This window comes from Phocoena phocoena, chromosome 10 (genome assembly GCF_963924675.1).
Source record: "Phocoena phocoena chromosome 10, mPhoPho1.1, whole genome shotgun sequence".
NCBI lineage: Eukaryota > Metazoa > Chordata > Mammalia > Artiodactyla > Phocoenidae > Phocoena > Phocoena phocoena.
The window spans coordinates 35,044,923-35,067,917 of NC_089228.1; the positions used below are offsets into that span (position 1 = coordinate 35,044,923).

Genomic DNA, 22,995 nt, shown 5'->3' on the forward strand with positions numbered 1-22,995 from the left:
CCCCCAAAAGATTTCCACTGGATAGATGAGAATTGGCTCTATTTCTTCTACTTCTGTATAGCCCGAGTAAAAATACTAATAGTTTCTAGATTTGAGTGGGGAACTACAATTATTAGGACCCATGGATATTGCTGCATTTCAAATACGGTACAATGATTACAAAATATAGACCATCTCTTTACAAATACAAATTATAGTATATTACAAGTCATATACAGTAAATCTAGAATTTTTAAACAAACTAGCGTATCTAAGTTTACCTGGTTGCGAGTGCATTATTATTCCAGTTTACAGTTGCCCTTTGCCTGACAGTCAGAAACCAACCGTCAGAGTGATGCTCTCTCCTGTAAACTGGCGTCACGTCACAGAAAACCCCGTTTACAGGGTCCCGTTCCCCTCTCAGGATGACGGCTGGTAGGTAGGTCCTGACTTACACACTGTATTTCAGAAGAGCCGAACAGGAATCAGGAAGCAGTGTGTTTGGGGGGGAAAAGGTTTAAAAATGGATACGCTGGGCCCAGTGAACGTCTGATATGCTAGACCGATGGCTGAGGTAATGACATAGGTAAGGTGATCGTCATCACCTTTAAACCTTCCCCTCATGCCCGCGGGTGGCGGGCCAGCGCTCTGGACAAGCGGGCAGGGCTTGTCCGCCCTCCTCGCTGGTCCTCTCCAGGAGGGCTGGACCTGCCCTTGCCCACAGCTGGGGCTGAGCGTGTGGGTGCGGCTGTCCCCTACCAGATTTATGGCTTCCTTGAGGCATGACATCACTTGTACAAAAGTCTAAATCGAATAGGGACTCCACACCGGTGCCTACATTTTCCTAACTACGAGGCACTTTTCCCCTGGCCCTCCGGCGCCCCACCTGAGGCCAGAGCCAGTCGGCCGCTCCCTGGGGGCTACAGGGTGGTGATGCAAATCATTTCATCCGCCAGGTCCTCCTCATCCCTCCCGGGGTCTGGCTCCTCGTCGCTGTAGCCCGGCCCGAAGTCCTGGAGCTCGTAGTCCTGCCGGCGTGAGACGGGCCCCACGTCCCCATTGGCCCGGGGATGCACGTTCCCGTTCAGCAGGTTGCTGGCTGCACTCTCCATCTCGTCGATGGTTAGGTCACAGGCATCGGCGATTTCGTGTTTTGTCGCTGACACGAATTTTGGGTCCCTCGCATACCGTCCTAAGCCTTCGGATATCAGAACCTGTACAGGAAAGAGGATCAGTGGCACGAATGCAAAAGGACAGAAAAAGCACCTCAAGCAGTGACTGTATGATGTGCTCTGGGGACTCAGCCAATCATGTCTGCTAGCCCCCATACGTGGTAACTAAGAGGGAAAGTGAATGGCTTTGAAGATCTGAAGGACCTCAAACACTGCACGTGGCCCAACAAGAGTGCAGCCCACCGGGGACAGATGTTTCAGTATAAGCTAGTCGTATCTGCAGGGACAGCACACACAATCCTAGGTACAGCTAGCTGATGAAACCCGGCAGGGGTGCTGTTTTTATATTCATGTTTTAAGTACCATCCTGGCTGCTAAGAAGTGGGCGGTGTCCAGGTTCAGAAGCCAGGCATCCGGGCTCCGGAGCCCACCTGCCCTCAGAACCACCTCCCGTTCCTGTTGCGCGCGGTTCTCCCCAGTTCCGCCCTCCCGTGCAGACTCCACAGCCACACTCACCGCCTCCACCAAGCTGTCTGCGCTCCTCTGCTTGTCGCTGTTTTTGTTGTGGAAGCTGCTGGGGACGGTCAGGCTGGCTGGTGTGAACGTCCGATAGGAGACGCCGGGCTCATCCGTGTACCACGAGCTGCGGTGCAGGGATGGTAGGCTGCCGTTGACCTGGTCCGGGGCCTCCGACCGCTCGACCTGGATCAGTGGGGTGTAGCATGGCGTCCAGTCCCTGTACGACGGGGTCGCTGGCGGGGTGGCCCACGACCTGGTGGAGTGGCTCGGCGAGTACTTCTGGGCTTTACTGGAATCTAGGCCGGCGACTGCCATGATCTGAGGAGAAAGAGGAAGTGGGGAGACCAGAGGTCCTCAGAGGTCCCGGCCTCGGGCCCCCTCAAAACAGACCAGGCTGGGGCTTCCCGGGTGGCGCGGTGGTTGAGAGTCCGCCTGCCGATGCAGGGGACGCGGGTTCGTGCCCCGGTCCGGGAAGATCCCACATGCCGCGGAGCGGCTGGGCCCGCGAGCCATGGCCGCTGAGCCTGCGCGTCCGGAGCCTGCGCTCCGCAGCGGGAGAGGCCACAACAGCGAGAGGCCCGCGTACCGCAAAAACAAAACAACAACAACAACAAAAAAAAAACAGACCAGGCTGGAGGCGCTGTTTTACAGGGGCTTCAGAAGGACACAGCACACTGAGTAATTCAATGAATTGGCCGTAAAAACTTGGCTTTCTAGCAGACCATGTTTTCTTTTCCCCCAAACGCATAATATATTTCCTGTGACTCTTCCCAGGTAGGAATCAGTTGTTGGTGAAATTGCTTAGAAGCATGAAGAAACAGGGAAGACGCACAAGCTGTGGGGCATGAACATGCCACCCGGTTCACTCCGGGTTTGAATAGGGAAGTGCATTCAGGGCAAGCTGACTGCGCCCAGTGCTCGTAGGGAAACAGGCTGGTTCTCTTTAGGGCAACTCATCCCGCGGCCAGCACTCTGCTCAGAAGCACCAGGTAGGCACAAGCCTGCTTCTTCCACCTCCAGAGATGCCATGGCAGGTCTGCCCTGGCACCCACTCTGCAGAGGGGGACGGTGAGGCCCGGTTTATGAACAGCACAGGCCTGTGGCCAAGTCGGAAGCCAGGACCGCCTGGGGGAGGCAGGGCGGGGCAGCAGGGGACAGGGCACGGTCACACACAAGCCCATAAAGACCTCCATGCCTACTCGGTGTGTGGCATGTGATGGCCAGGGCCTTCCAGAGGTTTGTCCTCCGTCCACGACAAAGCAGCACACAAAACTTAACGTAAAAAATGGAAGGCAGCAGACTTCGTTGGTGGTCCAGTGGTTAAGACTCTGCGTTCCAAACGCAGGGGGCCCGGGTTCAATCCCTGGTCAGGGAACTAGATCCCGCCTGCCGCAACTAAGATCCTGCATGCTGCAACTATGACCCAGCACAGCCAAATAAATAAATATTTTTTTTTAAAAAAAGAAAGACAGAAAGGCAAAAGGTTCGCAGACCTGAACAGAAACTCTGAAATGGACGCTCAGGGTAAGACGCGTACCATACCGTGTGTGCTCCCACCTGACCCAGACACACACACGGACACAAGAGGATAGCAGCTCTGATGTGCTCTTTTCAGGAAGACAAAGTACCATATCCTTGCCCTGGAGGCAAAGCCCCGCAGGCCCTCCAGGCCCTGGGCTCCCTCCTGTCCGGCCACCCTGACAGGTCGGTCTCCCTGGACTACACCCCCCTTGCAGGCAGGTCGGAGGCTCACACACCCTCGTGACCCCAGGGCCCGGCCCCCAGAGGGCTCCGTAAATGACGGGACAAGCTCTCAGAGCCAAGGGCAGCACTGATTGTTCAGGGTCAGTCAAGCGGCCACCACTCCCTGCAGTGTGGCTTGTCCCAGGCCCTGCCTTCAGTGCCGAGGAAGGGTGTGTGCAGCTAGGCTGAGAGCCCGGCTCTGGAAGTCGGCAGCCTGGGACTCAAATGCCAGCTCGGCCACTCAGCTCCTGTGTGAGCTCAGGGATGTCACCTTCCCTCTGTGATGCTTGCTCGTCCGTAGGACAGGGTGCATGATAGTTTCCATTTGGCGAGGTGGTCACAGGACTGAACCAGAGTGTTTGTGAAGTGCTGGCAGCCAAGGGGGACAGGGTGCCCATCGGCCCTGGGGGCAGGGCCAGGTGTGCAGGCTCACCTGTTGCTGCATCAGGTGCAGAGGCAGGGCCGTGCGGTGGGGGAAGGCGGGGGATGGCGGGAACTCCTCCTGGCTGCTGTGCCGGCGCAGGCACTCGAAGTTGAAGGAGGATCTCCGGGGGGCTGAGGAGTTAAAGCACACCGTGCAGCTGTGAAACCGGCCGTCAGGGCCCCGGGGCTCTGGGGTCAGGGCAGCCCCCTGGACATTCAGCAGGGAGCCCAGGAGGAAGCAAGCGAGGCATCCAAGAAAAAGCATTGGGCACCGGGGCGGGGTGGGGGGGGGTGGTGTCTCAGAACTTTGGGAGGGAGGAAGAAGCAGCCCTACTAAGGGATGTTTTCAAAAGAGCAAGTCAATTTCTCCTCCCTGCCACACCTGTTCTCAGGGGGAGGAGCTAGAAGCAGCCAGAGGGTGGCTGTTCTGACCCTAGGCCCCTGTCCCTGCACCGTGGTGGGGACACAGCATTCCGGGTCAAGTACACGACGTCATTCTAGAATCCCAGAGACGCTTGCTGACTGCCCCGTTCTCACCTTCCAGACATCCTGAGCGTCTCTGGGGGCTGGAGCATCCTGCTGGTGCTCCTGTGTTACGTTTACAGCTCTGTTTGCTACCTGCCCTAATAGCTCAACCAGGTAATAAGCAGATCCTTTTGTGGGGAAAGACCCAGCTTCCCTAGCCCTGAAGAAGGAACAAACAAGAAAGGATACCTTGAACTTTAAAAAATGTGGTTGGCTGCCCTGTTAACAGCCACTTTGAATAGAGGCTTATAAACAGGTCGAGCGATGACAAGATGATCCAGAACTTGTGGCTTCACAGGGCACCAGGCCCGGGAGATCAGTCTGAATTCTGGGCCCCGAGCACCGGCCAGAGGCCTCCCCAGGACACATTCCCTCAGGCGCTGCCGCCATGGAGCTGCCTCGGCAGCCTTACTGGTGGCCTGCGAGGCAGCGCTGAGTCACCTCAACAGTCCTTTCTTCAACTCTGCTTTCTAAGCTCACGGGGCATTTGTTATGCCCCGGCAACACTCCACACTCCCCTAATTCCTGCACTGGAAAACTGCAGGGACCTGCCTGGGGAGGCCCCCGGCATCCCGGGACCGCACACGAAGCTGCAGAGCCCGTTCTCTGGGGGCCAGGCTCCAAAAGCGCACGGAGACCAGACCGAGCCCTTGCCGGCCACTGCCCACCAGGGAGGGACCAGACAGACAACGAGCCCTGTTTCGCGGGCCTGACGCACACCGTGGGGCCTGCTGGGCCTCCTCGTCCAGTTGCCGACATGGGACACGGGCACCTGCCATCCGCATCAGACAGCCTTCCCTCCACGCGCCACGCGGGACCGAACTTCAGTGTTCTAAGAGGAGGACGGGCCTCCCTGGTCAGCACCACCTCTCGGACCCTCCTAGGGTCAGATGGTGGTGCCAGAGGATGGAGCCAGGAAAGGAAAACTACCACCGCTGTCATTCAGGTAGCACCTTTCAGTTTTGAAAGTGGATCCTCTCCTCTGCTCTGCACCACCGTCTCTAATGGGGGAAGTAATCCCGCTGTGGCTGAGAACACAGGGGCTCCGTGGTCTCCCTGCCTGAGGTCTGAATGGATGGGCAGCAAAGCAAATAAGATGCATTTAATTTATTCACCCTTAAAAATAAAGAGGGCAGCCACTCTTGCCCGCTCAGGGTCCTTGATTCACAGAGGCGGTGCCCACGAGTGGTGATTATCGTGGCCACCAAAGGGAGAAGGGGGGGGTCACAGGAGGGCAGTGGAACTCCCAGGGCCGGGGCGGGGCCTCTGTCCAGCCTCGCCTGCATGTGCGTCACCCGGTACTGACGGACCCCTGAGCTGCTCTGTTTGGCAGCTTCTGTTTGGGGCTGTGAAATTAAATATTAACTGTGGAAATGGGTCTCATTACACTTCCCAGCAGGGCTATGACAGCTGGAGAGAGATAGGACCTGGGTGCCACCCAACTGCACTTGTTACTGAGCACTAGATGGCAGACTCAGAGCCGCTGTGTCTTGGTTATTTTTGGTTACTGATTAGAGTCCTACCCCAAAATATGCCTCATTCTTCAGAAACGCCAAAAGTGGACATTCTTTAACCAGCATCAAAATGTCCACGTGTCCAAAATCAAACTACCCAGCCGGGAGCTGGCAGGGGCCGCTGCTCTGTTTCCTTCCCCGGCTCAAGTTCCTCACTGGGGGTGACCCAGATCTCCTGGTGGCACCATTGATGCCATCTGCACACGAAAACCAGGTCAGGGAGCAGCCAGCCCCTGCCCCTTCTCTGCAGGACGGGATTCCTTGGCCCCAGGATGAGGTGCCTACCCTAGAGGTCACCACCAAGGCCACAACCTACCATGAGCAGAGAGCACTGGCAGACCAAGGCAAAGGTGGGGGAGAGGAGGAAGGATGGATACCAAGAACCCCCAGGTGCTCCTCAGAGGCCTAGGCCTTGGTAAGAGGCCTGGGCTCAAGTCCACTCTGTGCGTGGGCCCATCCTCCGCCCTCTAAGGGGTCACTGCCCCATCTAGGGAGTGGGCTTATCAACACCATGGTGCATGTCTTGCCTACCTGTCAGGGCAGATCCCAAGCTCAAAGGCAGTGATGAGGCGCACAGAAAACCCCTCATCAGGTGCTACATACCGTGCAACTGTGGGGCCTCACACTGTCTCTGTTCTCAGCAGGAAGCGCTTTAAGCCCTACCACGTGGCACACAGATGAGAAAGAAAGCCAACAGCATCTCCAACTAGGGGGCTGGTCTCGAGGACTGGAGGCCCCCAACATGGCAGGACCACGTCCGTCACCACCCCCGGGCTGGGGCAGGGGGAGAGGCACACTGTTCTCTGTGAGCCTTGCTCCCAAACAAAAAATCTGGCCTCACATGTTGGGGTGGGAGGGAGCAGGCGTCTCCTTGGAGACCTCCGGGAGTCATAGCAAACAGGTGAGTCGTCATCCTCCGAGAAGCTTTGGGGGTGATGGTAGCCTCGAGGCCGCTCGAAGTCCAAGCTGCTGCCTGGGTATCGGGTATAGTAGCCACAGCTGTAGCTCTGCCTGGTGATCGAAAAGGCCAGAAGAGAGAGCAAGGGACACGTGAGAGCCTAATTAACAAGCCCACGTCACAGTCCTCTCCCCACCGCCTTGGACACAGTAGAACAAGGCAGCCCTCAGCTCCATGGAAAATTCTAGATGGAGGGCAAGGGCTGCCACAGGAAGGTTCAGGACGGCAGACCTGCGATGAGTGAGGTGCTGGTGTTTTCCCTCCCTGGGGCAGCCTCAGAGCCCGGTCAGATGTGGACTGCCGATGCCCTGCAAGCTTGACTATCACCCGCTCGCTTCTTCCCGAGGGTCTGCCCTCGGCCGGGTGCTGAGCGGGGCGCCTGGGACACGAAGATGCATGAAGCGCGGTCAAGGAGCCTAGCAAATACCTCATGCACGTGGAATTCTAACGCAGGCTGGCGAAGGTGGGCGCTGGAAGGGAGGGGCTCAGGGTGGGGCTCCGTGGGTTCTCGGGGCGGGGTGGGGGTTGGCATTTCAATTCCAGTCAGGGTAGGAGCAGGCCCCTGAAGGGAAGGTGGGATTAGGTGAGCACAGGTGGGGAAAGGGCATCCAAGGGGTGGTCGTGGTGTGAGCAAAGGCCCTGAAGACGGAAAGTCAGAATGCAGCTGGCTCAGAACCAGTGGCTGCAAGTCAGGCATCCAGGGAGGCCTGCGGAAGGCCGTGGCGCAGAGCGGGGTGAGGGAGGCTCGGCTGCGGCTGGCCTGAAAGACGGGGCTGATGTTTAACAACATCTCAGACGCCAGAAGGGACCTCACCACAGAACCACGTCCACTTCAATGGGCCACCGGTCACAGTGGGATACAGTTTACAGAGAAGAGGGTGGGAGGTGGCCTTTGTCCCCCTGCACGGCCTGCTACCTGCCCTAAAGCAAAGTGTCCACTTTAACCTCATGCCTGCCTTCTTCAGGTCAGGAGCCTAGAGAGGCACACCTGCTGAGTGGTGCCACTCTGACCTCTTGTCCCCTCACCTCTAGGAGAGACCTCCTGATGGGAGCGCTGTCCGTTAAGACCGACCAAGCTCTGGGCTGACGAGCCGCTACACGGCGAGAACCCCCAGGCCAGAGCGCTCAGCATTCAGCAAAGGCTCTCACTTCTAGAGCCTATGCTAAAGCCTCACGGGTGGGCCCCTGGTGGAAATAAGTCAACAGGCCTGAAGAAACAGCCTCCACTCTGCCTCTCTCCAGTCCTATTTCTCCTGCCCTGACTTCTCCTGTGGCCTGGAGGCTGTGCTCCCACTTTGCTTCCCAGGACAGTCCCAAGGGCAGCAGCAGGTGGCCCGTGGCTTCGTGAGCAGGCGTGGCCCCAGGGCCAGGAGACAGCAAGGCCTCCTAAGGTCATCCCGAGCCACAGAGCCCTCACCTGCTCCCGGTGGGCGAGCTGTCGTCCTCGTAGCACTCCTCACTGCTGAAGTACTCCTGTTCCCCCAAGCAGCAGGGGTCCCTGAAGTAGCCGTGTATCTCTGGGTCTTCCCGGCAAATAGTTGGGAACTGCTCGTCTCCTGAGTCAGCCCTGCAGTTGGGAGAGAGGGGCCTGAGCGGCTGGGCAGGCGGCAGACTGCTCCTCCGGCGGTGCCTCGGCGGTGGCCGCGGCAGTCCTGCCCGAGGTGCTCTGGCATCTCCCTGGGTGCTCCTGCCTCAAGTGGGGCTGGATCGTTAATGCCTCTGGCAACGGCGCTGTGTGTGTGTGTCTATGCGTGTGCGTGCGCGTGTACCAGGGAGGGGTTTCTCCCCTAGTGCCTTGATGACGCTGGTGCCACACCACTACCCCCAGAGGCCTGAGAACCAAAAGAGTAGATGTAGTTTGGGAGTAGAGCAAGAAAATGGACCTAGAGACCTGCAGTGATGGGCTCCCAGGCCACCTGCTCGGATCCCTGTGCCTCCTTACCCCGGCCGAAGGTGCCCTCAGAGCCTGGGGCATCTGACCCAGGAAAGGTGACAGGATTTTTGAGTACAGGGTCCCAGGGGAGGGAGACTCTCCAGGACAACGTCCACCACGTTTTCAAAGACAGCCCTGCCCCAGGACTGTCGTGATGTCTCCCTGGAACCCAGATGTCCTGGCCTCGGCCCTCAGGGAAGCCAGCCAGGCTCTGTGGCATCACTGCTCTCCAAACAGAGGACTGTGCTTCCTCCAAGCTCTTCACTCTTTCCCGCCCTCCTCCAGCTCAGGTAACTTCTAACTTGAGATCATTAAACCAGGACATCTGTCCTCCTTGTCCCCAACACCATGACCGTCCCACCCACAGTCCAACTGGGTTCAACAAACAGGGAGCAGGGTACACTGCCCGTGGGTAGGGGGCTGCCCAGGAGACAAAGGAGAAGGCCTGGCTCCTGGACTTCAGGAGGTGGGGGGGGGTCACGCTTTTACAAAGCCTCCACAAGAGGCCTGACCCCAGACAGCAGCACGACCGCCCAGCTCCACAGGCTGGGGGCTCTCCCAGCACCGCACTGAGGCCTGCGGGGCTATAGCTGTGGGCACGCTGCATGTGAACTTAGGTCCTTGGATGGTTAACACAGTCTGTGCAGATGTGGATCTGAAAGCTCTGCGTCCACAGCCCTGGGCTGTAATGCCCTGCGCTAGGCTAGCTGGCTCCCAGGGCTTTCTCATCTCTCAGTACTCAGAGAGGCCATCTGGTCCCACTTAGAACACACAGTATTTAACACATAAATACAGGCAATGAGCACATACCTAATGTAAGTTTCATAATAGCGCGTTCTATCCAGGAAAGGCATAACACGGGAGGGAGGGAGAAGATAAAAGTTAAATATTTCTAGCAAAATTTAGAAAGCAAATATATCAAGCTACTCCCTAGAGCAGGGGTCGGCAAACTATGGTTCATGGGCTGAATACAGGCCGTCACCTGTTTTTGCATGGCCCACAAGCTACAAAGAGTTTTTATTCCTTTAAAGGACTGAAGCAAAATCAAAGGAAGAAAAATATTTCATCGCACGTGAGCGCGTGAAGTTCACGTTTCAGTGTCCACAAATAGAGGTTTATCGGGACACAGCTGCACCTGTACGCTTACATATGATTTATGGCTGGCCTCTTGCTAAGATAACAGAGGTGACTAGCTACAACAGAGACTGTATGAGCCTCCAACCCTAAAATATTTACTCTCTGGCCCTTTACAGGAAAAGTCTGCCAGTCCCTAATTATGTGGTACAGTCGGGGAAGGTAGAGTTTGCAGCTGCTCCTGTGTTAAGGGGCATCGCGTAGAGCAGGATGCAGGGTGGCAGGTGGCCCTTTATCGTTTGGGTTCATCACATGGCCAGTTCCTGAAGAAGCTGTGACCTGCAGGCGCTCACAGGTCCTAACACCAATGCCCGCAGGGAGCCTCCCACCTGTGCCGGAGACGGGAGAAAAACCTGCCTTGGGCTGACACTACATCACCAAGGGCAAACACATCTTAAACGTTACCTTTTAATACTGGACCTTCTTTGAGGCTCACGGCCATGCTTGTGGAAGGAATGATGCCCATTTTCAGACACATGCTCAAGGTTCCCAATGCTGGGCCGTTTTCCAGGGGCAGCTTTGGACATATTGGCATTATTGAGATTGGCATTTGTTGAGCTGGGAACTTGCTTTCCTATGGAATTATGGTTATGATGGTTATGACACACCGAATTTCCTGCTGGAGGAAACAGCGGTTTCTCAGTATCACTTGCAGGTGGAATTGAAGGCCTTTGGACATGCAGGGGACGGTGGGTGGTATTGGTCTGCTGAAGGGAATCTCTCCTATCACTATTAACATGATTGACATGGTTTCCAAGCAGGGCACCATTTCTCTGCAAAATAATGGGAGACAACACCAGGTAATTTAACAAATATTTGATGCAGGCTAGCTGTGTTAGGTAATTTTTTTTCTACATGAAAAACAAATTCTAGGTAAGCTCCATAGAATCCCTGTAAAACAATCTGAGTGTCTCAGTGACCAGGGTGACTGTGTGTGTCAGCTGGTCCCCCTGAAATGAGGAAGGTTACCGATTCCTGAGCTGGGGAGCAAGTGCTCGGCTGTCATTCAAGTGCACTCTTCCGGTTGCTCCAAGGTGAGCTGACTTTCGCCCAGCAGGGCTGTCGGCAGCCCCAGTGGCCGAGGTTGGGCGGCAGGCAGGTCTCTGGGCCGGGGGCTGGGAAGTGGAGGGCCCGCTGGCAGATCAAAGAGCCGGCCCGGGGAAGGAGGGGTAGGGAGAGCCAGCGGCTGCTAGAAGGACCCAGGATGCTCATCCACGCCGGCCAGTGGTCGTGACCAAGCTCCTCCGAAGTGGCCAGCGTGGGGCAGAGGAGCAAGCTCTGGGAAGGAGCAGGCCTGGCCCTAGAAGGGGTGCTGCTGAACGGGGAGGGTCTGCAGAGGGGAGGGCATGGTCCACAAGCCCCTCTAGGCCCTGGGGCTGGTGTGCATCCTCCAGGCTCTTTGGCAGATCGTTAACTGCCCCAACTGGACTCCTGCCCCGCTATTTCCAAGTGGCCAGTGTGTAGCTAGGCGTGGAATAATTACTTTGAACACATCTTCTTCTTCTTCGCCTTTTGTTTCCTCCGGCTCGTCATCTTGCAAATCACATGAGATAGCACGCCGGATTTCTGGCCCAATGTCGTGCAGTGTCCTTAATCCCGCCTAGATCAATGAAAATGGCAAAACAGGTTAGACAACACGGGTGGCCTGGGCCCAGCCTGGGTCCTGGCTTTGCTCCTGCCTGATTCAGTTGTGGGAGGGGAAGGTTTCTCCAAAGGACAGTCCAGAGAACTGACCACTTGTTTGAATGTAACTGATGGTGTGTCCCTGCAGCCTCAGGGATGGAGGGTGTGGTCGGGAGTTCAAGATGGTCCTGGGCTGGGATGCTTGAGGCCAGTGACCGCCTTTTCAAGTACCCCCACTCGCAGGGAACAGTGCTTGCTTACTAGTACTAGGGTCTGCCATGGCCAAGAGCCCAGGCCCACGTCTACACGACTGTCTACGGAAGGATGGCCTGCAGAGCGCCATCTCCCAGAGCCTCGGACGGGGCGAGGAGCACGGAGCGGCTGTTTTACAGGGAGGGTGGCAAGCGCTCGCTGGCTGTGTCCAGGATGAGAAGCCTAGTGCAGGTGCCAGAGGGCCAGCAGACAGGGCAGCCAACTGGGCCGCTGGTTCTGCTTCAAAGCCACGGGAACGAGGGCAGGACACAACACACTGCAGCCACCAGCACACTCAGGACCAGAACGTGACGGACAGACACGCACAGACCTGGGCTGCCGTGCAGGGCCAGGCTCCAGGGCCATCTGTTGGCACCTGGGCCTGCAGCCTGTGCTCAGGTGGAGAACTCGCCAATGGTTGGGTCATCCTCTTGAAGACCACAACACACTGAAAGGGGCTCCAGCCTCTGGAGGCGGCGCCAGACCTGCCAGGTGACCCCTTCAGGCCCCTCACGGACGTTCTGCATTTCCCCGAGGCCCTCACGGCCGGTCTTCCTCACCCTGGGCCCCGGGTTCCAGTGGGACAGGGCCTGGGAGAAGCCCTCCCATTGTACTTAATTTCTCTAGGGTAACATTCGAGATGCTGATGGACTACCTATGGGGGAGGGGTGGTTGCTGGCTCTGAGACAATTATGTTTTGACCAACAATTTGAAGAAAAATGGCACGCTAATAGGGAGAGTACAGTTACTCTATCCTTGGACACAAAAAGACTGGCATCGGAAAGAGGCATTCCCTCCCCGTCCCCGGTCTAAGGTCACCCGTCCTGTACCCGGGTGGTACCCCCTCACCTGCCGGCCGTCTGTCTGCACCTCAGTAGCCACTAAAGGTGTGGAGAACATCTGAGGCACTGGCTGTGCGGGTCTCCATCTGCAGCTAACACCCCCCAGTGTGAGGGGGGGGACCACTTCCCTGTCCTTCCTCCACAAGCCCCGGCAGCGGGTGGTACAGGGCACAGACAAAGCATGATGACCACGTTTGAGACACGCCCGGCAGTGGAGGGGGTGGGAGGGAGGGGAGGAGGGGAGGGCGGCTCCCATCTTGCCAGATCCGGCAGGACCGAGCCCACGAGTGTGGGAACGCTCAGACCGGTCTTCTGCAGTCATATGGAACCGCCCAAGAGGCTCTCGTGAAAATGGCTTCGTTCGTAATAGCCCTCAGCCTACGAGAGGATCCTTTTAAAGATGGCACACCAGGCTGCGTCTGGTTTGAACCATTCTTTGCATACAGGAGCCCCAGACCTTTCCATTTTATGAACTGTGGGGGTGAACGAGCTGCCTGGAGTCAAAGCCTTAAGGTTCCCGGCTAAGAAGGCTGTGGTCTCGCAGGGGAAGGACACACGTGTCCCAGGGCCAAAGCCAGAACAGTTTGTGGTGTGGGCAGTGAGGCTGCCTCTCACTCACCTGTCCCTCTGCTCACACGCACTCAGACGTGCACACACGTACACCTACAAGCACACACATGTACACGCATACACACACACACACACACACACACACACGCTCACTCTTTTCCTCTCTCAGGACCCCACTTCCGGCACATCTGAGCCTGGGAAATCATCTGTCTTAGAGGCAGACCCACACCATTCTCAGGGAAACATCAGGAAGGCAACTCTAATGCCAAGTGGATGAAAAGCTCTCGCACAACAGAGCTGCAGGCCTGGGCAGCAAGCTTGAGCCCAGTAGTACTGAACAGCCTGCAATTCATCCAGGCAGTGTTCTGTAGGGCACAGTTACCAAGGGAAGATAAACGAAGCCAGAGTTTCACCATCTGATTTTGGATCACTGGAAAGAAAGAGCTGTTACATATCTGAGGCTCGCAAACAAGATACCAGGTTTGAGACACCCGCTTCCGTTGCCACAAAACACGCACAGGTGACAATGCACCGAGTCAACATCCCCAGGTAAATTATGTACCTTAATCCATGTCCCAAGGCAGTGTGGACCAGGAAAACTCTGTTTAAATAACAACAGATAATCCTGTTCACTGTCATTCAACTGACTGGACTAGGTCTGATTAGAAGAAATAGAAAACTATTTATTTGGATAATTTTTAACATCATCCTCTGTTGACGGGTTGACATTTCACTGAAATACACATATGACATAATTGCATAATAAAACCAAAAACTGTCTCCAGCATGTCTTCAATGATACACAAGATTAGGAGAGAGCAGTGAACAAACACAGGACAGAGAATTTGTTTGCAACATAAATCATGGAGGAAATTGAGTGATGGCCCAAGAGGCCACGTCCAAAGACAAATAAGGATAACATATTTATTAAAGAGACATCAAAGGAGGAGAGAAAGCATCACTCTTCCCAGACAGGAGAGCAGAGGCTCAGAAATCATGATTATATTTTGCTTTGCTCCACGCAGGAAGGAACACACCTCCTAAGAGTCAGAGACTGACTGTACTCTTTCACAGGGGATCCGAGGAAGGACAGACGGGGAGGGAGGGGGGAGGTACTATGGGGAGTAGGGGTGTCTGCCAGGCTTGGGAATGAGGGAAACAGATGTTCCCAAACTTGAATTGAAACGAAGCTTAAGCACAGCACCCTGAATTTATTACATATCACAAAACATGATAATGAAAAATTTTCTAGCACACACATATCAAGCTAAAAAGTAGCTTAGGCTGCTCCAAAAATTCCACAGGCACAAGTTCCAATTCCCAAAGTGCAGAAGTCTATCTTAAACCCTTGAAAAAATGACTTTTTTTTCACAGCCCTTAAAAAAAAAAAAGAACATTTTTTTCTGGAAATAAACACTTTACAATCAGTAAAATTATCTATTCTTTCATATGTCATATCTGTGTCTACCCCTATCAGCAAAATACTATTTTAATTTGAAATGTGGTCATTAGCATTTAAACCAACACAATTAAAGCCATATAAAGTCATTCCATTAACATCACAGTAGAATTATGGTTTTGAATAAACACAGAATTTCTATAAAATATAAACATTATTGATTTGTTTTAAGATGTCCAATCATATAAAAAACAGAATCAAGCCTAGTTTCTGGTTGATTTTTAAATGCTAGATGCTCTCATAAATATTTTTGTTAAAAAAAGAAATGTTGGCGCTTTGCCTGTAGACCGCTGCTTTAAATTTTAGACACCATTTAATTGGAATTTTATAGATATTTACTCTAGTGAACGATTAAGTCACCAAAAAAAAAAACCCAAACTATAAAATCTCTGTAAATATTTCTGAAGCAATAGCATAAATGTATGATATTTTAACCTCAAGTAGGAACATTCATTTACCTTCCTTACTCTTGCCCACTTTCAGGGTTAAGTTTTTCCTACCTGGTGCATCTGAAATGCTTTCACTGCCTGTCTCCCTAAGCTAGCGCCATCACTCACACCGGTCGTCTGCCAGCTCTCAGCACGTAGAAACGCCCAGTAACCCCTCCTGAACCTACACTGTAACAGTGCAGATAAGAGATGTGAGTCTCCAGTCGGGACTGGGCCAGGCCATCCATCTTCGGGTATGAGTGCCAGGCTTTCAGGCTCCAGCCAAAGAGCAGAGCCCGGTCTCTATCACAGGCAGGTCTCCCGCAGCCAAGGCCGGCCCTGCTCGGTCATCTCGTTAAAGGCGAGTTCTGGTTAACCCTTTAGCAGGCTTCTGCCCCTACCCAATTAGAAGGGATCATTTTAGACTAGCTCCCTCGGCACGAAGAACTGGAGATTAAATTCTCACAGCATACACCTGTTTATCTGTAAGCCATCCCACCTCCCCTGCATCCCCACATGCACACACAGGCACACCCCTTCTTTTGTCATTGCTCTCCACCAGGGAAAATGTGATGGTGTGGCCTCTGCGTCCATTATGAACAGTCCTCGAGTTATATATAAACATAAAGAGCTAGAATTACGAGGAAGGCACGCCCCCCGTGAGTCATGCACAGTGATTCCGACCCTCCCTGCAAAGTCAGCTGTAACATTACCAGTTACCCTGGCGGTGGCACTCAGCTGTGTACATGGAGTTTGTTACCTTCATTTTGAAAGATAAAGGGAAGTTTAAAAAAATTACCTAAAGTGATCTATGACATTTCCCTGCGACTTAAAAAAAATTATCTAAAGCAATCTGTGACATTTCTTCTGATCTGACAGAGCTATCTGTTTTAGTTCCACCTTAATTCTTGGTTGTAGTTTTAACACCAGCATTGGAGAAATGCTTGCCAGTTTCCTGATAACAGAGAGAGTTTTACTTAAAATGTGGGCTTAGCAGGAGTCACAAATCGAGACCTATTCTGCTAGCATCTTTGTCACTGCAATGTAACATACTTTATCCCACTACATCTTGGGAGGGCGGGCCGGGGAGGGGAGAGCCAAGATTATTCCCATTTGGTCAAGTGACCTGCCCACACTAGTGATGGCTCAGCTAGGGATCGCGACGCGCAGTTCTGCTGTTCCAATGACACCATGCCGCCCCACCTTTTTGGGTCTACGGGGAAGAGTGCCAGGATCCAGTTCCCACCACGCGCTCACTCATGACTGCAACCCCACATGACTGTGGCTGCCACTCAGTCAAGGTGAAACTTCTTACAACTAACTCAGCAGCACTCGTGCATCACGGCAATGACAGAAATCAACAGGTATCGCGAAAACTGGTCCTACACTCAGCACATATCCTTGTCTCCGCCGTGCCACTCTCAGGAGCTGAGATCCTTACAGACACTTCTCTCTCACACACGAATTCACACCACCATTCCTCCAGATCAGCACAGGCAGTGAGACGTGGCATGTGCGCTACAACTCTCAGCCTGAGTGCGGGCTGGACGCTGGGGGCCCAGGCAGCTCCGTGTATAGGTGAGTGGGCTGGGATTTGGGACCGGCCTGGGAGTTAGGGGACAGTTCAAGGTAGGGGCAGGAGATTGGAAAAAGGCTCCAGCACCCTTTTCCTTTAGGGGGGGATATGGGATCAATCCCCCAGAGCAGCAGTTCTCAAAGTGTGGCCCAAGGACCCTGGGGCCCTCTGAGACACCTTAAAGGGTCCAAGAGGTCATTGTGTTTTGCATAATAAGACAAGGATGCTCTCGGCCTTGTACGCTCTCATCCTCTCCTGAGAGCACAGTGGGGTTTTTCAAAGGCTGCATAAACCTTGGGGATCTCATCTCTCTGGCATCTTTGTGCTTGCATATTCTGCGTTTTAAAAATCTCTGCTTTAATTCCTAATGTAGTAAATATTGATACATAAGGGTCCTCAATAATTCTTAAGAGCATAAAAGGTTCCTGAGACCAAAAAGTTGTAGAACTTGATGATAACCTGCCCTCAGACAGGCAACACCATCTTTTCCTGGAGCTGGGCTCCTCCCCCATCCAGGATTCCTGTGATCTCCCCTGACCTTTCTCTACTTTGGGAAGAAACATCCTTCTCGTGGCTTCTCTGAGTTAGCCTTTGGCATGGGTTGCCTTCACTGTGCCTTAGAACGATGTGCCCTCCCATCACCCCAAATAGCCACCTCTCTCAGGGCTACGGTGTGCCAGGGAGAACTAATTCGTGCAGGTACCTACCCAACCAAGGAACCATGAGTGTTCGCAAGCTCCTGCCAGTGGATAACCAAATCGTGATACATTTGGGCTAAAGAGGGCTACTAGGTGGGTGTTAGTCAATAGCATGCCACCGTAATTAAGACCTTTTGCGATGACATAATGTAACTTTCCTTATTTTCAGTAATTCTATCGTCTCAAAGACTTTTGAAAATAATAATTACTATTCTTAGAGAGGAACGATCTCCGGCCTTTAAGAGTAGAGAATCCAGTACCCAATAATCCTGCGGATCAACTGAATTTTTAATTAGGTCACACCGTAGAATAAGCTATTGAAGAAGATCCTGAGGCCCGATCCTACATCTGTGTCCCTGCGATGGATCCCGGCCTGCATTGTGTCTTCCATCCAGGAGCTTAAGAGTTTAGCACCATGGATTCTGGTGTTGGGCACCGAGTTTGCCGAGTCTGTCAATCTGACATATTAAACATGACTTGTCTCTTACAACTTTTCTACGTTTAAAGCTATACTCTTCTTTTAAGGTCTTAGGGAAAAGGACAGAGGTATCTGCAGTTTGACTGTGAACCAGGTTCCAGGGAAGCCTTGTTTCCCTTTCGAGCGAGGCAGGAGGTGGCCCCGACAACTTCTGGCTGTCCTTCACCAACTGGTCTCAGCCACCAGCCACCACCAAGGCCGTCACTCAGCACACAGCCAGGCCCACGTGGGGCAAGATTCTCACGTTCCATTTAGACCGTTCCGTAAATCCCGCCTAGAAAGTCACTGTTTTCCAGTTTCTACGTATTTGGAAGGACTGTGCAGAAAGGCATGTGGAGACACCAGCCACATGGATTGCTTAGAGCTGTTCTGCTGAGGCTCTGGTGTATAGAGACTTAGATCTAGAAGACAGATGGTCACTGTGGGCCTCTGAGATGGGGTGACACAGACAGGGGGCGGGGGTGAGCACATACACTCCCTTTAGTATTTAATAAACGACATCAGAGTCGGTCAGGGACAGAGGGATCGTTTGTGATGGTGGATAAACTCCTTACCTGTGCCCATAGAGCTGACCAGCTTCTTTTTCAGGGATGATACACCACATACTTAATAACTGGTTTATCCCGGGCACTACCCAGTCAGAGCAGAGGTGGGCCTTCAGACCAGAATAGGCTCCCAGAGGTCCCTGCTACACCAGGCATTCGCCCTTTAGTTACTGAATCACAGAGGGGTTTGGTGCAGGGCTGGGATGTTAGCAGGGGGTGAGGAGACTCAAAGTGCTGGGGGCCACAGCTGTCAACTAGCAGGTACAGCTGTGCTTCAACATTTTCACAGGGGTCACCCCCATGCCCACGTCACCACCCATGGTGCTGTGTGAAGAGGTCAACCCTGTTCTCTGTCCCCATGGACTCTGCTGTGAGAATCCAGAAACCCACCCCAAGCTCCTAGACTTAAGACAGTTTGCACACATGGGAACAGAATTGGGGGCCAGGCCTGTTTCCCAAGTGGAACAAAGGTCACAGCACAGAAGACATCACTGGAGCAGACCTCCAGGCTGGGAGGGACCCTCTCAGTCATGCATAGGACGGGCCTGGGGGACTTCCGCTAGCACCACTCTTCCCACTGGCTACACGGCTCCCCCACCCTGCCTGGCCGAGGATGAGAACAGCCAGGAGCCGGGCTTCCCCACATCCTGGGCCTCTCCAAGCCCCGCACACACGCACACATGCACGCAGCCTCCAGTCTGCACAGACCAGGGCTTGTAACCCTTCTCTTCTCTAGACATTTCAGGAACTTCAAGGTTTTGCACTAAACTTTTGAATACCTCTGGGTATCTTGGGCTCAGCATCAGGTGTACTGACTCCTCAACTACTGCTTGGAAACAGCTGAGAATTTCAGAGGGGACCCCCCCCCCGCCCACCATCGCCTCGAAGCAACTTCTTGTGCAAAAGAATCTACTTTTTGTAAGATGTGAGAAAACAACCTGAAGAGTTACTTCTGTTTACATCTTTATGCATTTCCTAGATATCTCAAAAAGGGGAGAATTCTCTTTCTCGATGGATCACTACAGAACAGAGGTCAAAGAAAAACAAGAATTTCTTAAAGTTCTGGTGGTAAACAGGCATATGATATTATTATTGTTGTAGTCTTAATAATAAGCAATTATACGTTCAAAGTGCTTTACAATCACTTAGCTATTCCTCACAACAGCCCTGTGAGGTAGGTCGACATTATTACCCCCATTTTACAGATGGGGAAACTGAGGCACAGAGAGGTTAAGTGTCTTGCCCAAGGTCACACAGCAAGTGAACGCTGGAACTGGGACTAGAACCCAGGTTCCCTGACTCCCAGTGTCCTTGAAACTGGACCACACTGCTTCCAAAGAGGCATCCCCAGACTGGCTTTGAATTAAAGACGGACAATGTCGGATGAGGTTTGGGTGTGGTGGTATTTCCCGCGGACGCGTTAAGATGGAACCTGAGGTGTCGCCTGGGTTGGTTTGGGCATGCAGGTGTATGTGTTAGTTTAAATGGGGGTGTCTGAGCTTCCTGTCCTGTCCACATCTCCCTGCATCCTGCACTGGTCACTGCAGAGAGCGGAGCTGGATGGTCAGGAGGTCATGATGGACTGGCATATATAAAAGGAACTTTGTCAGCCCAGTGCCAAGGGGCCTGCCAGTCTTTGGTAGTTCAGGTAAACTAGGGATGCAGGACTTTGGAACGGAGTCAGCTGCCCACCTTACGCAGGTCTGCTTAATCTTTTTATTAATTTTTTTTTTTTTTTTTTTACTGGCCAGCATCAGGAAGTTGTGTTCATTTCATTTCTCTGTGGGGCGGCTGCCCCCCTCCTTTGCTCTCTCTCACTCTTTCCCTTTCTCTGAGTCTCTGCTTGGAAGGGAAAACTGTTAAGCCTTGCTCGTTCCCTTTCATGAAAAGGAGTCACCACGAGCAGCGTCCGTGACAGGAGACCACGGCTCCGCAGTTGAGCCACGGCCCTGCTTCCACCTTCCGGAGGAGTGCTTTGCTTGGAAGGGGTCTCTCTGGGGCCTTGGGTTTGCTTTTTCCTGCATTTCTCCCGAAATGCTGTTTCAGTAGAAATAAGCCCACTTGAGACTTTTCCCTTTCAAGGCCTTAGCCACAAACGCCTTCCGACTAACGAGCGTGGTGCTGTAGCTCAGGCAGAAAATTCTAAAGCATCCGTTCAAGCATCTGAAACAAACGAATCAGCCAGTGAAATCTCATCTGTTAGCATCTGTTCTTCCCTTAGAGGAAAAAAGAAAAAAAAAAAAAGCCTTTTTACGGCTTTAGATGGAATCATGCTTTTAAAAAAAAAGACAAAAAAATCTTGCTCATTTTTAGACTGAGGTGACTAGGTAACAGGTGTGGGGTATTCTACAGGTTCAATGTTTGTGGAGTATCCCATTTTCCTCTATCTTTATGCCCGAGCCTCTCCGAGGGGGCCACATCAGGGACTGAGAGTCATTTGATTCCGGTCCACCACCCACATTTCTACTGGGCCACCTACACCACCACCTGCCAGCTGGGGCTCAGGCTTTCACGTTATAAAACCTAACCACCTAATTCTTTGCAAGCCGGAAATGACGGTCTCCTCCTTAAACCCAACTTCCAAACAGGTAAGAAAAAAAGAAAAGAAAAGAAAAGAAAAATCTATCCCTCTCAAGTCCTCCTGTCCTGAAGATGGGCAGGCTCCCATCTGGGATGAGTGGGGAACAGTCTCCCCTCAGTCCACCGGGGTGTCTTTTGCAAAAAGGAAATCCTCGAACGTTGAAAGAAAAAGAAATGAACAAAACTTTCCCCACTCTGGGATCTTTTTTCTTTTTCTAATCCGTGAAATACTGGACTAATGAGTGTCTGTATACTGCAGTCCTCATCTGGAAGACCTGAGGAGGCATTACTATTTGCTGGGAAGGGGACAGAGTTTTCGTGGCTGCAGAGCTGCGTTCCTTTATTTACTTGCTCCTTGTGGAAATTTGCAGGTCACTGGGATGCAGCAACAATGGATGAAGAGCAAAGGCTGAGTCAAACTAAAGTGAATATGGCACGTAGGGGATGAGTGAGAGGAAAAAAAAAAAAAAAGCCTGATGCAGCTTCTCTCTGATTCCCTCTGGAGAGGGGCTGGAGAGAAGGCTGGCTTTAATGATGAAGATGGATGGGTAGATGGAAACTGCACACTCATTCAGACCACAGAGGCCAGAGGACACCAGGTGCCAAGCTCCTACCCACACGTGGATCCAAGAGGTCCTCAAGCCACCCCCCTTCATGTAGAAGGGGCCCTGCAGTTGGTCTGAACAGAGGAAGACCAGATGGAGCCCACAGAGTTGATAACCAGAGTGCATCTGTGCGCCCTCCGACACCATTCCAATGCGGGAGGGGGGGAGGGGGGGACAGAGCACGTGGACCAGCTCTGATCCTGCTCAGACAGACGGCACCCTAGGCCGCACAAGCACGCACTGGCCTACGTCTTGACTCCTGTGCTCACCTGACACCCACACTCCATTTTTCATTAGTAATTGGGCTTTCAGCCTCCTGGCGCCCCTGGCACAGGGAGGAGCAATTCATCCCACTTCTCGACAGGCCGCGCCCACCTTGGGGAGCTTTCTTGAGGATCTGTGTACTCATCCTAGTGCCATGGTTGATCCATTTCTCCTCCCACTGCCATCTGACTCCGCTTCCCTAACTGCCACATCGTCACGTAATATTTCCTCAATGCAGAAAGGAAGTGCCTCGTCGTGCTAATTAAATGAAGAGTGACAAGTCACGTTTGAAGCCCTTTCTAGAGCACAGGAAACCAAACATGTAACGAGAGCTATCCTTCAAGGAAACAAACATTTTCTGTGTTTAATGTGTGCTGCAGAATCGAATGCATTTTCAGAACGTATCTGTCGAGATGATGAACACAACTTAATTTCCTAGGCCGGGTACTCAACATAAATTATAGTCACAGCCTCAACTCCCAATGGAACCGTGTGGAAATGTGTTGATATTGGCATCTAACCGGAGATATTTTAATTTCACCAAGGAAAGGAAACTTTCTGTAAACAACGAAATGAAAAAATGTCCAGGGGCAAAACATTATTGTGACACAATGTAACAGAGTCTTTTTAACCCATGATGTATACATGTAGCTTCAGCATCTTTTGAACCCACCCAGGAAATGTGATTATTAATTACGTAGCCATGTGTTGTTGTTCAGGTTTTTAAAACATCCAAACGCTATATCCAGCCACCAGGGCAAGCCCTGAAGCCATCTAATTGGGAAGCCTTGGGGGCTCAGCAAAAGTATAACCCTGGATCCAGATGGTCATCATATATGCCTTCCGCAGAAAACAGAAGGCTCTCGGCGCAGCGCTACCTCGCTTACTGTGAATTACGACACAGCCATCCACGAAAGAGTATGTTTCCCCCTCCAGAACTAGAATCTGAGAACAGCAAGCAGTTCCCTACAAGGAGGGGGATCACGACACTCTGGAATGTGGCCCCCTAGTCCTCCAGGCCCAGCGCTGCTTTAGGGAAAAGCCTGCAGAAACATGAGCATCTCTCCCTGCCCTTGCACCCAGTTTGGCCACACCGCCCTCTAGAACGTATGGGCCAGACCTGCTCAAAGTCCGCAAACACATCTTTTCAGTTTGCTTCTCTCTAAGGCTACTTG

The 22,995-nt window shown here is 52.9% G+C and overlaps 1 protein-coding gene and 1 non-coding gene across 4 annotated transcripts in view; one reads left to right on the forward strand and one right to left on the reverse strand.

The window, feature by feature from the left end:
• Positions 1-820: 820 nt before the first annotated feature.
• Positions 821-22,995, reverse strand: part of CACNA1D (calcium voltage-gated channel subunit alpha1 D) — a 318,421-nt gene continuing 296,246 nt past the window's right edge. Inside the window, exons 42-49 of one of the 3 annotated variants that reach the window (XM_065885465.1) lie at positions 11,384-11,500; positions 10,306-10,673; positions 9,577-9,603; positions 8,251-8,400; positions 6,717-6,886; positions 3,847-3,968; positions 1,668-1,988; positions 821-1,193 (exon numbers count right to left, since the gene is read on the reverse strand). In XM_065885465.1, the coding sequence (XP_065741537.1) occupies positions 900-1,193; positions 1,668-1,988; positions 3,847-3,968; positions 6,717-6,886; positions 8,251-8,400; positions 9,577-9,603; positions 10,306-10,673; positions 11,384-11,500 (1,569 nt within the window). In that variant the 3' untranslated portion in view covers positions 821-899. The remainder of the gene's footprint in view (positions 1,194-1,667; positions 1,989-3,846; positions 3,969-6,716; positions 6,887-8,250; positions 8,401-9,576; positions 9,604-10,305; positions 10,674-11,383; positions 11,501-22,995) is intronic. The other 2 variants (XM_065885466.1, XM_065885468.1) reach the window with 2 other exon arrangements.
• TRNAW-CCA (transfer RNA tryptophan (anticodon CCA)) lies at positions 2,973-3,045 on the forward strand. Its single transcript has one exon. It is a non-coding gene; the product is annotated as a tRNA-Trp (tRNA).